The 13,722-nt window shown below is 36.8% G+C and overlaps 1 protein-coding gene across 3 annotated transcripts in view; it reads right to left on the reverse strand.

The window, feature by feature from the left end:
• Nucleotides 1-6,173: 6,173 nt before the first annotated feature.
• Nucleotides 6,174-13,722, reverse strand: part of LMO4 (LIM domain only 4) — a 15,927-nt gene continuing 8,378 nt past the window's right edge. For all 3 annotated transcript variants that reach the window (XM_032218277.1, XM_032218279.1, XM_032218276.1), the window contains exons 3-5: nt 11,280-11,376; nt 10,793-10,948; nt 6,174-6,943 (exon numbers count right to left, since the gene is read on the reverse strand). In XM_032218277.1, coding sequence (XP_032074168.1) covers nt 6,935-6,943; nt 10,793-10,948; nt 11,280-11,376 — 262 coding nt within the window. In that variant the 3' untranslated portion in view covers nt 6,174-6,934. The remainder of the gene's footprint in view (nt 6,944-10,792; nt 10,949-11,279; nt 11,377-13,722) is intronic.

The following is a 13,722-nucleotide window of genomic DNA, read 5'->3' on the forward strand; positions in this document are numbered from 1 at the left end:
TCTTGTGTTTCCCTTCCCCTCCTTTGGGTTTGTGCGCCGCCCTGAGTCCCGCCGGGAATAGGGCGGCATATAAATAAAATGAACCTTGAACCTTGAAAAGAGATAATTATAGATTTTAGAAAGAGACAGCATAGTCATACTACTCAGTATCAAGGATGCAGCTATAGAGGTGGTCAACAGTATTAACTATCTGTGGGTGCAGATAACTAACAATCTGAATTGGTCTCTCCAGATGTCATTCTTAGTGAAGTATGCAAACCAGCATCTGCACTTCCTGTGTTGGATGAAGGCAGGCACATATTTCTCCTTCTGTCCTGGCCGCTTTTTACAGAGCCACGATTGAGAGTATTTTAACAAACTGCAACAAACTGGTTTGATAGTAGCAGTGCAGAGGTGGGTTCGCACCTATTCGGTAGAACCGGTTCGTCAAATCTACCGAACCGGTTAGAAGAGGTTCCACCAGTGGAAGCAGGCCACACCTACAGAAGAGGTTCCAAAATTTTTTGAAACCCACCACTGTCTCCCCCCCCACACACACAGAGAGACAGACTGACTGACACAGAGAGAGAAAGAGAAAGAAAGGAATGAATGAATAAATAAATAAATAAATAAATAAAAGAAAAAAGAAAGAAAAAGAGTGAGAGATGAAAGAAAAAAAGAAAAAAGGGACAGAGAGACAAAAGGAAGGAAAGAGAGAGAGAGAGAGGGAGGGAGGGAGGGAGAGAGAGAGAGAGAAAGAAAACACATGGCCGGCAAGCCACTCCCACCAGGTCACATGGCTGGCAAGCCACTCCCACAAAGGAGGCCACACCCACAGAGTAAGTTCCAAAATTTTTTGAAACCCACCACTGTAGCAGTGCCTCCGATAGAAGGTCCATACAGAGAGTGGTATGGACAGCCAAGAAGATAATAGGAAGCTCACTTTCCGTTATTCAGGATACTGCGTATAACCGCTATTTACGCTGGGGCTCAAAGCATTGTTAGGGGCCCCACACACCCACTTTAACGTCTGTTTCTCCCCTCTGGGAGGAGGTTTCAAAGTATTTCTAGCAGGGCTACCAGATTCTGTAACAGTTTTGTTCCCTATGCCATCCGCCTGGTAAACTTGCAAGATTCATTTTTCTCACCATGTACATATATACACCTGAACTAGATTGTTGTTTCTCTGGCATATATGTGGGTATATGCATAGGTTTTTATTTTTTTATTTGTCATGTTTAATGTAGTGTGCATTGGAGGTAGTGACCCTTTGAGAACTGTATGCAACAAAAATTCATTTTAATGTACACCAATTACCGTACATTTAAAGTAACAATAAAGTTATTCTAAGTCTAAGCTCTAAGTATCACTTTGAAATGAGAAGTAGCATACTTTTACTTGAAAGGTTTTTGCTTCAGTGGAATTTACTCCCAAACTCATTTACTTATAGTCAAGGTCTATGTTCAGTCAATCAAGATTTTTATTTATTTACTGACTTAGAAAATGTATTTATTTAGAAAAATGTATATGGCTCCCCACTCACTCTTAGAGACTGGGCAGCTTACAAAAAAAGTAAGATATATACAACTTTCTGCTGGAAGTGAAGGGAGAGAAAGATTTTTAATTTTTCTTGTGTGTTTTAAATATGCATAATCTGTTTGGGGCATTAACTTTAGATCATATGTGTACCTGAATTCCATTTAGTTGTGATTAGGGATAACAGGAGTTCTGTTAAAGAGGCTTTTAACATGTTAGGATCTGAGGATATATTATTGTCATTCAAGTCCAGGGCCCGCAGTCCGTTTTACCAACGCATACGTGTCCCCAGGGGAGTTAAAACAAGCAATGTTCCCCTACCCCCTTTCTCTCCAGCAAGGCACTCACAGCGCCTCCAAATATGGTAATAACTTTATACATCACAGGTTGAACTTGCAAAAAAAAAAAAAAAAATCAGTTCCAGCTTGTCTTTCTTCTTCGTTATGCTTGTGATGAGATCACGGTGCTCCACTGAGAGCTCAAATTCTTTAACTTGACAAAAGACATAGGTGAACATGTCACAGTCTTACAGTTATGCAGAGCTCAGATGCTGTAAAGATAACAAGAACTGTTCTGTGCTTGCCCATGCTCTTGAATGTGTGTTAATCTAAAATGGCTGCTCTGTAATACTTTAATTGCAGTTTCATGGCAACAAATTGCCACTTAACTGTAATAAATTTTCTTACAGCTAAGCCAGACTAACAATGCATGCGTGCACCCGAAAGAAAAAAGGACAATAGAAGTCCGGGGACTTTCTGTTCAATGACATCAAGACACAGAGGGGCAAATAATGATCTAAACCAAGATAGTCACATACTGAAGCTTTTTGCATAAAGAAATCTTATACACACCATAATCTCATTCCTCATCTTTATTAAACGAGTGCTGTTTGAAACACATTTCTCAGGCACTGGAATCTTGCAAACTTTAGAGTCATTATGATAAATCTAATTGGCAGTAAATTATAAAGCTTTCTTTGTTAAGAATTTTAGTCTTTTAAACCCAAACAGTAAATGTTTAACAACGATAGCCAATCTTCCATTGCCTTGCTATTAACATTTTAAAAGCGAGGCAAGAGAACTTTTTCCTATTAAGAGCCGTTGGCACATAGGAAAAATTGATCTGGCAATGTAAGGGCATAATCATTGATAGATGGAACCCAAACTACAAAGTCGCTACAATTTGAAAAATTACCTACCTTTCTTGCCCAACTTCCTCTTTTTGCCACTTCTTATGAAGATTAAGACAAGTTCCAAAATAGTTTGTAACTGCTCTACCTTACTTTTAAAGGCAATGCTTGTTTCCTTTCTTTTTGGTGTGAACGATTGCTTTTATAATAGAACCTAATTAAAGAATTTTGAAGCACAGGAAAAGTAGCCTTTCATTAGATACAGAATTTAGCTTGGAGAAGTTTAAATGTTTTCATGCCTGTGGAATACAGGTATATGGAGAAATCAACAGAACACTGGCTATGTAAAATTTGCTGGAGAGCAGTCCTTTTGCAAAATTTGTTCATTAAAAAGAGTTAACAATAGCCTCACTATTTCTGCATAAAACTAATATGACAATTGTACCTATTTACAGGAAAGCTTTCACAGTGGTGCAATTTATTCTGAAGTTTTTTTGCGTCAGTGCCAACTATTTTTAATGCAATACATCCTGCTGAATTAACTACATGTTTGTAGGCCTATGGATGAATCCATCCATTATACGTACATAGCAGATTCAAGAGAGAGGCTGTGACAAATGCACTTTTCCAAGTTAATGCTCTCCAACTGCGATGGAGACCTATTCTTATACATTCACCCATGGCTATACTACACGATAATGATGAGAGCAGCAGATCAAGCCTAAGCAACACTAAGTTAGGAAGAAATGATGGATAAAGAGCAAGTATGTTAAAATTACCTTTCCCGCTGCAAATCAGAGGACCAAATTTTCAAACTGTCTTGCCTAATACCAAATTGCACTAGAACCTTCCCTCACCGTGAAGACCTGTTTTTATTGTTTCGTAGGTCTGTGTTTTCTGTCATGCTTTATCCCAATCTAGTTAAAGATGTTCCATCATATATATATTCATAGCCCCAAGAATCCTTCTCCAATTTAGCACATCAAAGCACACTTTATCACTTGCATGTGGATTATGCTAACAGAAGAGACATTTGTAATCGTATAAGGTCTGCAATTTAAGACAGCATTTTAAGCTTTCTATTATATAGGTAGCAGTGCTTTAAGAACCAGGCACATAAAAAGCTTATTTGAAGTCTTTAACGAACTTCAGTCTCTTCCTTGCTTAATGCCACACTAAGGTTTATTGAAAGTTATTAGTCATCCTCTAGTACGTCTAGATTATATCACACAATAGTTTAAAAAAAAACCCAATCCTAGCATGTTTTAAATCCAACAGTAGAAATGATAAATGCTTATATACAGAGGGGAAAAAGTGTTTTAAAAGAAGCATCTTCCCCAGCTGGAATACAGATTATGCTGTCCCAAAATAACTTTTCAACAGTCTTCTACTAATTCCAACATTTTAAGGAAATGTATTTGGGATTTGCTTTGGGATGTAAAATACCTTTGCAAGCTATTACTTGGCCTCAGGATTTCAACCAGAACTATTTTCATATATTAAGAGGTGTGTGTGTGTGTTTGTTTGTTTGTGTGTGTGTGTGTGCTAGAAAAGACAGCATGGTAATTTCCAGATAGGACAAAGTTGCTTAGCTTGAAAATACAGTCTGTTTGGCAACATATGTAAGGAGTCAAAGGATCACTTTCCATCTCCACCTCCCACATTCAAATTTCCTTAACTGGCTCATTTGGAAATCAAGGAGAGTGAAGGGGAGAATACCCCAAATTCAGATATGTAGTACAAAATCATGGTTGGCCATTGCAACTGAACTAGGCCACTGTTTCAGTGGACTCTGCAGGAAGTGAAATAAGTTTTAACTATTGCTCTGATCAAAATTAAAATACATTAAAATCCTTTACTTTTAATGAATTTGGAGTTAGCTTTTTCTATTTTTAGAGTTTCACCATTGGAGTCTCAAGTGCATGTATCTTCTTAGCCAGAAATAAAATGATGCAATACTTCACTCCAGAGAACATTAATATTTACCAGGAATGCATTTGGAATTCAAAATTGATGTCCTTCCTTAGTTTGCATGGATCATGATTACACAAAACCATCTTACAGACAAAACAACATCAAGCACCACCATAAATTTAGACTATAAATTACTCATGGACTACATTGTTATTTTGGGACAACCCATCTTATCCTTGAATTGTTTTGTGGTGGTGGTGATGAAGAAGGTATGCAAAATTTAATGAAAAGCCAGAACTCTGCATGTTACATCTCCTAGTTAACACTCAAGAGTTATTAGCCATGTATTGATTAAAAAAAAACTCTGCCAAACTTATGTAGTGTGGTTATGTTTTAGGTAATAAATTCTTTCTGTATGAAATTAAGATATGTGCCCACGAAATCACCAAAATGAAATTCAACTTGAAGAACACTTTTTATCTATAATTATAAAGAATATTTCAGACCACATTTGGCAACTTTTCAGCTGTGGCAAGAATCTTTCATTCCTATCTATATAAAAATTAGTATGTTGTTGTTGTTGAAACATTTACAGGACTACAGACAAAATATGCCCACTTATGCCATCTGAAATGTTATTTCATTACATTTCTTCACACAAAAGACAAATTTCAGGACATTGGATAACCACTATTTCCCAACCATGGCAAATTTCTAGGTATGTGGACTTCAGCTCCTAGAATTCCACACTCCTGAAAACTGATTGGGAAATGCCAATTAAAGCCAATTTATTAGCCATTTCATTAACTCTATAAACCAGCAACTCCAATACCGTGGTTGAAGTATTATTTCTCTTTTGGGGACTGTAAGGGGAACATACAAGACTTTAATTACAAGCAGCTTTTGTACACTTGCCTTGAATTTGCTATATTGCTCTATGGTCTTGGGTATATATGGATTACATACAGTGTATCTCTGTATGCTTCAAGGTGATTGTCAGGTTCAAGGAGTATAAAAAAAAATAGTTTTGCATCTTGGAAAAGCAGTGAAAAAAAGTTTGCACTCATGCAGCATCAAAACAGTACTCATAATTGGGGAGAAGGGGGATGTTTCAAAGCAGAAAAATAAAGGAGGTGTCATTTTTTTCTCATGATATTTGCTACAGAATGAGACATTTTAAACAGAACGTTCACAACCAGAACACTTTTGAGTAACATGGCATCTTAGAAACCACCCAAATTCCTAGATGTGCTTTTGAATTCACATACATATTATTACTATTAGTAAGTTAATGATGATAGGATAGACCTACGTTTCCTATCATTCATGAAAATTGAATGTCTTAAGTGAAGGGAGCACAAAATTCTTTAGTTAAATCCGCCTGCCATTAAACATTACAGTCATAGAAATAAATCCTTGATACATTAGACATCACTTCTGCATTTGGTAGCACTGCTAAAAGTATCTCTTTGTATAGATTTCAATGCATTCCTTTTTTTGCCATGGAGCTACTGGGAAGCAGGAAAACCAGGTTTTAAAAATTAACTTAATGTGACAGACTTCATCCCTTGAAATTTGCCCCATTGTACTATAGTCCAAAATCAATTACGGTTCCTTTCATTTTAAGTTTTTTATTATTTAAATACACCATACTAGAGCAAATGTCTCTGAAAATATCACAAATAAAAGATTTTTCTTCTTCATTCAGCGAATTAGGAGTAGATGAAAATTCTACAGTTGCTGCTATGAGCTTGACTTTTTTTTCCTTTTTCTTTCTGTGTCATGGGAAGTAGCAACATTAGGACAAAACACACTTACATGCATACATACATTTGTATTTTACAGAGATACAATAAAAGTATTCGTGATAGATTATCACAAGAGCCCCATCTTTCCATTAGCTCAGGTTTGAGTTTTGAACATTTCCTACAACACGTAAATTATACAAAGAGCAAAGAGAATGCTGTTAAGGTAAAACACAGGGTACGAATTCTCACCAGTGCCCTGCTAATTGTTAATGAGGGTAGAAAGCAGACTCGAAAGCTTATCTGGATTAGCTTCATTAGTCGTTTGTCCCCACCCTACCCACCCAAAGTTGTTCTCTCTTCCGGTGGATCTTTTTTTTTTTTCCCCCTCCATTTTTTTCTCTACAGTCTCCCATTAGCCCAGATTCATGGAGTTCTTAAATGTTCGTTTTTCAGTCATTTTAATACACCAATAAATGCGAGAAGGGCAATCAAGAGTAAAGAAGGTGCAATGGCATGGAGCTGGCACTGATGCTAGCTACAAAGGTGACTTGTCTACTGGAGACATGGGATCCATCTGTGATGAACAAAGTTTGAGATGAAGGCACGCATTCTGCAGTACTCTGATCTTTTAGCAGACCTGCAAGAAATAAAAAAAGGGGCATCTTAGCTAAAATGCTTGATTTGAGCCGAACCTGACTGCTTTCGTCTTCTCGCGATTCGCTTATTCTATTAAATTAGATTCCAACTGTGACTCGATTAAAGGTTTTCTGTAATACGCATCCAAGTCCCTAAAGAGTTCAAATGGAGAAACAGACCGCAAAAAATATTTTCTGCAGTTTGACAGCAAGATATACTTTCACCAAAGGGGGGGGGGGGGAAATGCTTCGAGTGAGAAATCCTACAGTCTCTTTTTATTTCTTTTACAAAAGATGCATTTCCCTTGGACTGGGATTAAATGACATGCCTTTCCTTTGAAGAACCAAGTAAAGTGATCTTCTAAATTAGGAAAAAAATTCTGTCAAAGCATATAAGATACCCTCCCCTAGGCAACAGTAGTTAGCATGCTGCATAGCACAAAAACTAAATATAGACATTTTGGAATATTTTCCTTCCATTTAAGATTCCTCATCTGCTACGTTAGTTAATGTTACATAAACTCTGTAATATTCAAAGTCAAACATGTGCCTCCACTGTGATGTGTTAATGAATTGTGATAATTAAAAATGCCTAGCTCGACAGAAATCTAGCTTCCACAGATAAAGTAGAAACGATCGACAGTTTTCAAATGCAATCTGTTTGTAATTATGAAAATGAAATAATATATTAGATTTTTATGGTTTTTAAATGACATTTTGAATTTCCTAAGAAGTTTTTTTTTTTACCCTTCCTTGAAGTTACTAAAAGCCTGAGGTCTATTAGTAACTGCAACCCCCCACTTTCAAGCTAATTAAACTGGTGGAAGCTTGGAGGTTTAATTCCCCAGAGTTGATACTCAGTGTGAGAAAGGTAATTTGTCTGTCCAGAACAAAGATTAGGGAGCAGCCAGCAAGCATATTTAATAAATGAGCATCAAGTGTCCTCTACTATGGACACAGACAATACCAATTATGTAAGTACAAGGGAATTGTTGAATGATATGTAAACTAGAAGCTTCTCTGCAAGAGAAAGAATAGCAAAACGTAATCTAACTCATGCTTTATTTAAAACTATAGGAGTTGGATCAAAGGGAATGCTTTGGTCACCACCAATGAAAGGAAAATTTATACCCTGTAAAAAACAGGCTGCGGAGTTGGGAAAGAAGAAAAGAGATGGAGTGAAGTATAACACACAACCAAATAACTTGCCCTAGAGAAAATGCCTCAGCTGCAAATGTGACCAAAAATCTACAGTGGGTGGCATAATAATCTTTTAAAAGTTAACTTGAAAATAAAAGTATTTTAATACTTAAAAGTTACTAGTGACTCCTCCTTCACCAATATACTTTGAATAACCAGAAAGGATACATATTCTAGAAAGTTCTACTTTAAGATGCATGTTATTGCGTAAAACTCAGGCAAACAAGCTATGTTTGTAGTTTAAAATAATAAATCAGGCCACAGGCGTGATTGCTGATCATTCTGTAATATAGATAACTGCAAGACTGGCAAATCTTAAATGCATGGCTTAAGAGTCAGTAACTGATTCAAGAAAATTCTATATGTTCAATAGAGATGAACATTTTTGCTTCATTTCCTAAGACAGAATTTTTGTTTAGGAATAGAAACATTGAGGGTATTTGACTCAGTGGGCCAATATGAACTCCTGACCACGGTGTAGAAGTTATACTAACTAGGGGCAGAATAAGCTGATTGGGCTAAATTCTATTACACTAATTTTAAAAATTGCTTGGCTGGCTTTAGGCAATTAACTTATTTAAAAAACATATTCCGCTCTACCCTTCGTTAAACAGATCTATGTTAGTGATTGTTGGTATTTATTAAAGTAATGTACTGAGTTAGGCAGTATTCACAGTACAGTAGAGAAGCAGTTAGATTCAGCTGTTCGTTTTAGATTACTAGAAGGTCCAATGAAGATTCCACTACAGAAGAATGAGGAAAGGAGACAGATACTAATCATATACACAGAGTAAATCAGTCTAGGCTCCTCAAACATTAGTTGATTGTACCTACTGGGTAACTGACTACAATTGAAGCATCCAATTCTTCCCTCTGTGTAATGTACAGAGTATTATCCCCCAAATATGCAGGACAGATGGGGGAACAAACTACTTGCTTCCAAAACGTTACATCCTTGATGCTCCTCACCCGATGCTATTTGATAAAATTGTATTAGTTAAATCATTTATTAGTCTAGGATTACCTACTAAGGATGATATGTTCTTGCCCCTATGCACTGCCTCCCACTCTCCCAATCTTTTAATGTACTACATCAACACAATTAATATCCTTCTTTTATTTAACTGTTCCAGATGAGAGATGGATTCACCTTTGCAATCCTAGTACTGTATGACAATTAGTATCTTCTAATCATAACTACTGAAGCACATAGGGAACATAGGGAAAATGTATAAAGGAATGACCAAACATGTTCAAACATGCTCACAGTAACCAGAAACAAATATAAAAGACCTTGGTAACTTTTAAAAATGGAATTATTTACTATAATCTAGATTATAAACCTCTCGGATACCCAAACAGTACAAAGAGAAATAGTAATCTTAAACCAGCTTATTCTGAAACAATTCCTATCAAACTCAAAGATTTCTTTCCAAATAATGTGTATAGGGGTCCTTAACTGCATCTAGCCTATTTAAGAACAAGACATGCAGGGTAACTACTAAATAAATGACAATTATTAATTGTCCTACCTATTCAGGGAAGAGCTGATAATTTTTCTGAATTATTTACCCTCTAAAGACACAGAGCATTTATATTCTCTTGGTTGCTGCGGAATTCACAAACTGCCCCAGGAGATGGGTTTAAATTTTTATCTTCAAAACTCTTACTAACAGATAAATGTTATTTTTTTTTGTTATCCTTAGAATAGACATTAATGAAGTTCCTATTGTAAATCCATAAAAAATTACCAAGTGAAGTGTGCACTTTGTTTCAATGTAATAACTCAGTACTGTGCGATTGCCTGGGTTAATGATGAAAAAGTCAAATATACTATCAGAGCTGATGGAAAAATCCATCACCAATTTGAAATTAAAATTCATCTGTGGTCAATAAGATTTAATATCCATGCAAGAGGCGCTGTAAAGAGTAAATGAATCAATGTCATCAATACATAATCAGTATGAAATATGATGCGAATAAAATTATGTGCAAGACTTGTGCATTCAGAGTTTTCTGGACCAGCGAATGAACAGTCCCTTAACTGAAGGTTGACAGTAATTATTATAAATTAGGCATTGCAGTTATCAAAATGCACTCACTTGTATAGCTATGGGACTTATTAGGGAGATTAAAATAGATCTAAAATCTGTACAGTTCCAGAAAAGGTATAATAGAACTGTTGATCATCACAGTTTCTGATTCCACTTACTTGAGAAAAAAAACATGTTAAATTTCAGCACCAGATGTTAAGGAACACATAACCAACATGATCAAAAGGAGCTAAATGAAAGACTGTCTTCTCCCCCATCATCTGCCCAAGATTTGGTTAGGTCAGACCGGTAAACCAAACACAGATCAACTAGATTTCAAATGCTACTACAATGTTTTCATAGACCACTTTAGTAGAATTAGCTTAATAATCCAAGAAGCACTTAAGAAGTTTACATCTAAGGTTTAAAAATCCACATACGAATTGGACCCAGATTCACTGTACTACTTAAAACACCTTCATGTTTAGACATGCATCCCATTAACTGCTTTCAATCATGGGACACTGTTCGAAATAATATATACACAATATTGTTTGAAAAGACATTACTTGTGTCTTTAGCTTAAATGAGGCCTATTAGCAATTGTTGAAAAGTTACCTTCTGGTCTGGCAGTAGTGGATTGCTCTGAAGTGAATTCAAATGGCCATTGATGAGAGCTGTGGGTCTATCATGTTCACAGAATAAACTGCCATTGATGTAGTGAAACCTGTCTCCAGGGACCAGGCGGTTTCGGCAGGTTGAACAGGTAAAGCACTGGGGTGAACACAAAAGCAAAGGTAAACTTTGGTGTTAGAATTCCAAACAGACTCTGCATTGTGTTGCAGCAAAAGGGATATGTGTATATATAGAGAGAGATTTGTCCAAATAAAAGAATATATGACACTTGTTAGGATTCAGCAGCGTTTTCAAATGTAGTGTTGCTCCACAAATCATTGGGGCAACTTGTACATCTAAGAAATCTTTTTCCGTTTACGACCAACCCTTGCTGATGAACTCAGAGGAGAGGCTGATCATCTTCTGAAACAAATCTAAGGGCAGAAATGGCACTTTCCATGGGTAGCATTGGGAAGAAACATTTTCTTACCTTAAGATGATAGACATTTCCTTGTGCCCTCATAACCAGCTCGCTAGCAGGAATTGACTGCCCACAAGCACTGCAAGCGCCACTATTTCCAAATAACCTGAAAACAGAAAGAGGATGCTTGATGTGTTTCTCTGTGAATAAAGAAGTCAAAACTGAAAGAGCAATTTTCAACTGATAAAAATCCTCTTCTTTTTTTTTTACATACTTTGGGATGCAATAAATTTAAAGGACAGAACACAGACCAAACTGATGGAGAATTATCCCTTACTGCTCAAGACTTGGAGGCACAGGATCTAATAAAATGTTGAATTGCATCTAGCAACACAAAGCCATTCTCTACACTTTTTATCAGATTACTGGGTTTGTCATAAAAAAAAAAAACCAGGACAGAATTCATGACTAGAGTTTAAATGTATTGTGTCCTTGAAATTATATGAAGAACTTTTTTGTACTTTAATCATATCTTGAGAGATGAGTCATCAAAAGGGTTAAGAGGATTTGATTGTATATCTAAGACGACATCATGCTCAGTGTATTGAAACTCCAGTAAACCTCCATCAGGGCAGAGTTTCCATTAGAAACTCTCGGCTATCCAGGTTGATATATAATGTGTATGGGTTAACCTTTTCAATCATGGTGTCAACACTTTAGATTTGCCTCTGCTCATCTCTTTCATCCTAACCTTCTCTCTCTCTCTCTCTCTGTCTCTCTCACACTCTCTCTCGATAATGAAATGCTTGCTCCAACTTCCCTCTATCTGCTCCTGAGTCCACAATTTAGATTACTTCATCTCTGCTAGCAACAAACTGAATGAAATTTCGATTTGAGCAGAAAGTAATTTACCGGGATCTGGACCCATTTGTCATCATATCTCTCTGGGTGTTTGCTGTATCACTGCAGTTTTCCTATGCAATCAAATGAGACCACAACATCTGCCATTGGAGTGGGGGGGGGAGGAGGAGGGGGGGAAAGAGAGGGAAGAGAGAGAAAGAGAAGGAGAGAGAGAGAGAAAGGAAGCAGAATAGAAAAAGCAGAAGGGGGGGGGAGGAAGACTGTAGAAAAACATACACAATTTTTCTACTGCATTGTGATATCATTTAATAAATATTGACGATTCCTTCTTTTTGTACATATTTTAACACACATTCCACAAAAGCTTTTTCATTTTTTTTCCTTTTCCCTGCTGCATCAACAATAACCTATAATGATGAATCCTCAACCATCTCACAGCAGAAGAGAAATCCAAACTAGCTGGCAAGCTCACAGCAATTCCCGTTTTTTTACCACCACCCCACAGCATATGGGGGGAGGAAGCATTAAAACTTGCCAAATTAATGCACTGCTGTTGCAAATAAAGATCACTTATTTGCATTGCCTTCCTCCCCCTCCCCCATCCCAACAATAAAATTATGAAATTGTATACGAGCATCATTTTGGAGGATGTGTTTTGTTATTATTATTTTTTCCAGAAAACACTTTAATCTGAATGTTTGCTGCATACTTCTGTATCAAGGAGAAAGAGAGGCAAAAATAATTGCTTTGAGTTTTCCAGAATCAGTGCTTGCAGAGGGAGGCTTGTCATGTTCAAACTACTAATTTGCTGTCGCCACTTTATTGAAAATAGCCTGTAAGTTGTTATTAAATGTATCGACTGAACGACAGGGAGAGTAGTAAAACTGCCCCTTAAGATGGCTTTTAATAGGAAGCCCGAGAAACAAATTTTGCAGCAGCATCGATTTGAAGAGTTCAATCAAAACTCCATTTCAAAACTAATTAGTCTGAGATCCGCAACACACTGACACTTTCTTCCGAGTTAGAATGGGTACAAAGAAAAGACTGAACTAATACAGTGCCAAGACCTTGAGCCTACGCGCTCTAGAAAACTGAAGGGGTGCTGCTATTCCGCTATCTGCTCAATCAGTAGGACCTGCTTCAAAGTATTTACAAGAACCTCCATCCAAAGCTCCACTACGCGCATGAATATTAGTTTTCACCTTTCCCTGTCCTATGATAATCAGTTGTAAAGAAGTCATTTAGAAAAGCAAAAGGCGATGCTGCTTTAGGTATATCTGTAGAACTAGGATCCAAGTAGTAATGTTATATTCTAATTATTAGTCCTATGAAAGGTAAACTGAACAATGGCATGAGGGCTCTTCGCCTTAAAAAACAAAACCATGCACATACCCACACTCTTCCACTTGTGCTAAAGACTGTAAAAACTTTTCACAACGCCTTGTGGAATAAGAGGGGAGCTGGGTACGTGGGCCTGCGGGAATCAAATATAATCCTTCCAATTTCACTGGGCCTCAGCTCTTCCTCAGGACTGCGCTGTATAAATTTTCCCAACTAAAGGCAGCTGTGTGTTTGAAATCTAAACTAAGCAGTTTTTTAATCACCACCAAAGTCAAATTATAATCCTAAAAAACTACCTGCTCATTTACAC

Source organism: Thamnophis elegans, chromosome 5 (assembly GCF_009769535.1).
Source record: "Thamnophis elegans isolate rThaEle1 chromosome 5, rThaEle1.pri, whole genome shotgun sequence".
Taxonomy (NCBI): domain Eukaryota; kingdom Metazoa; phylum Chordata; class Lepidosauria; order Squamata; family Colubridae; genus Thamnophis; species Thamnophis elegans.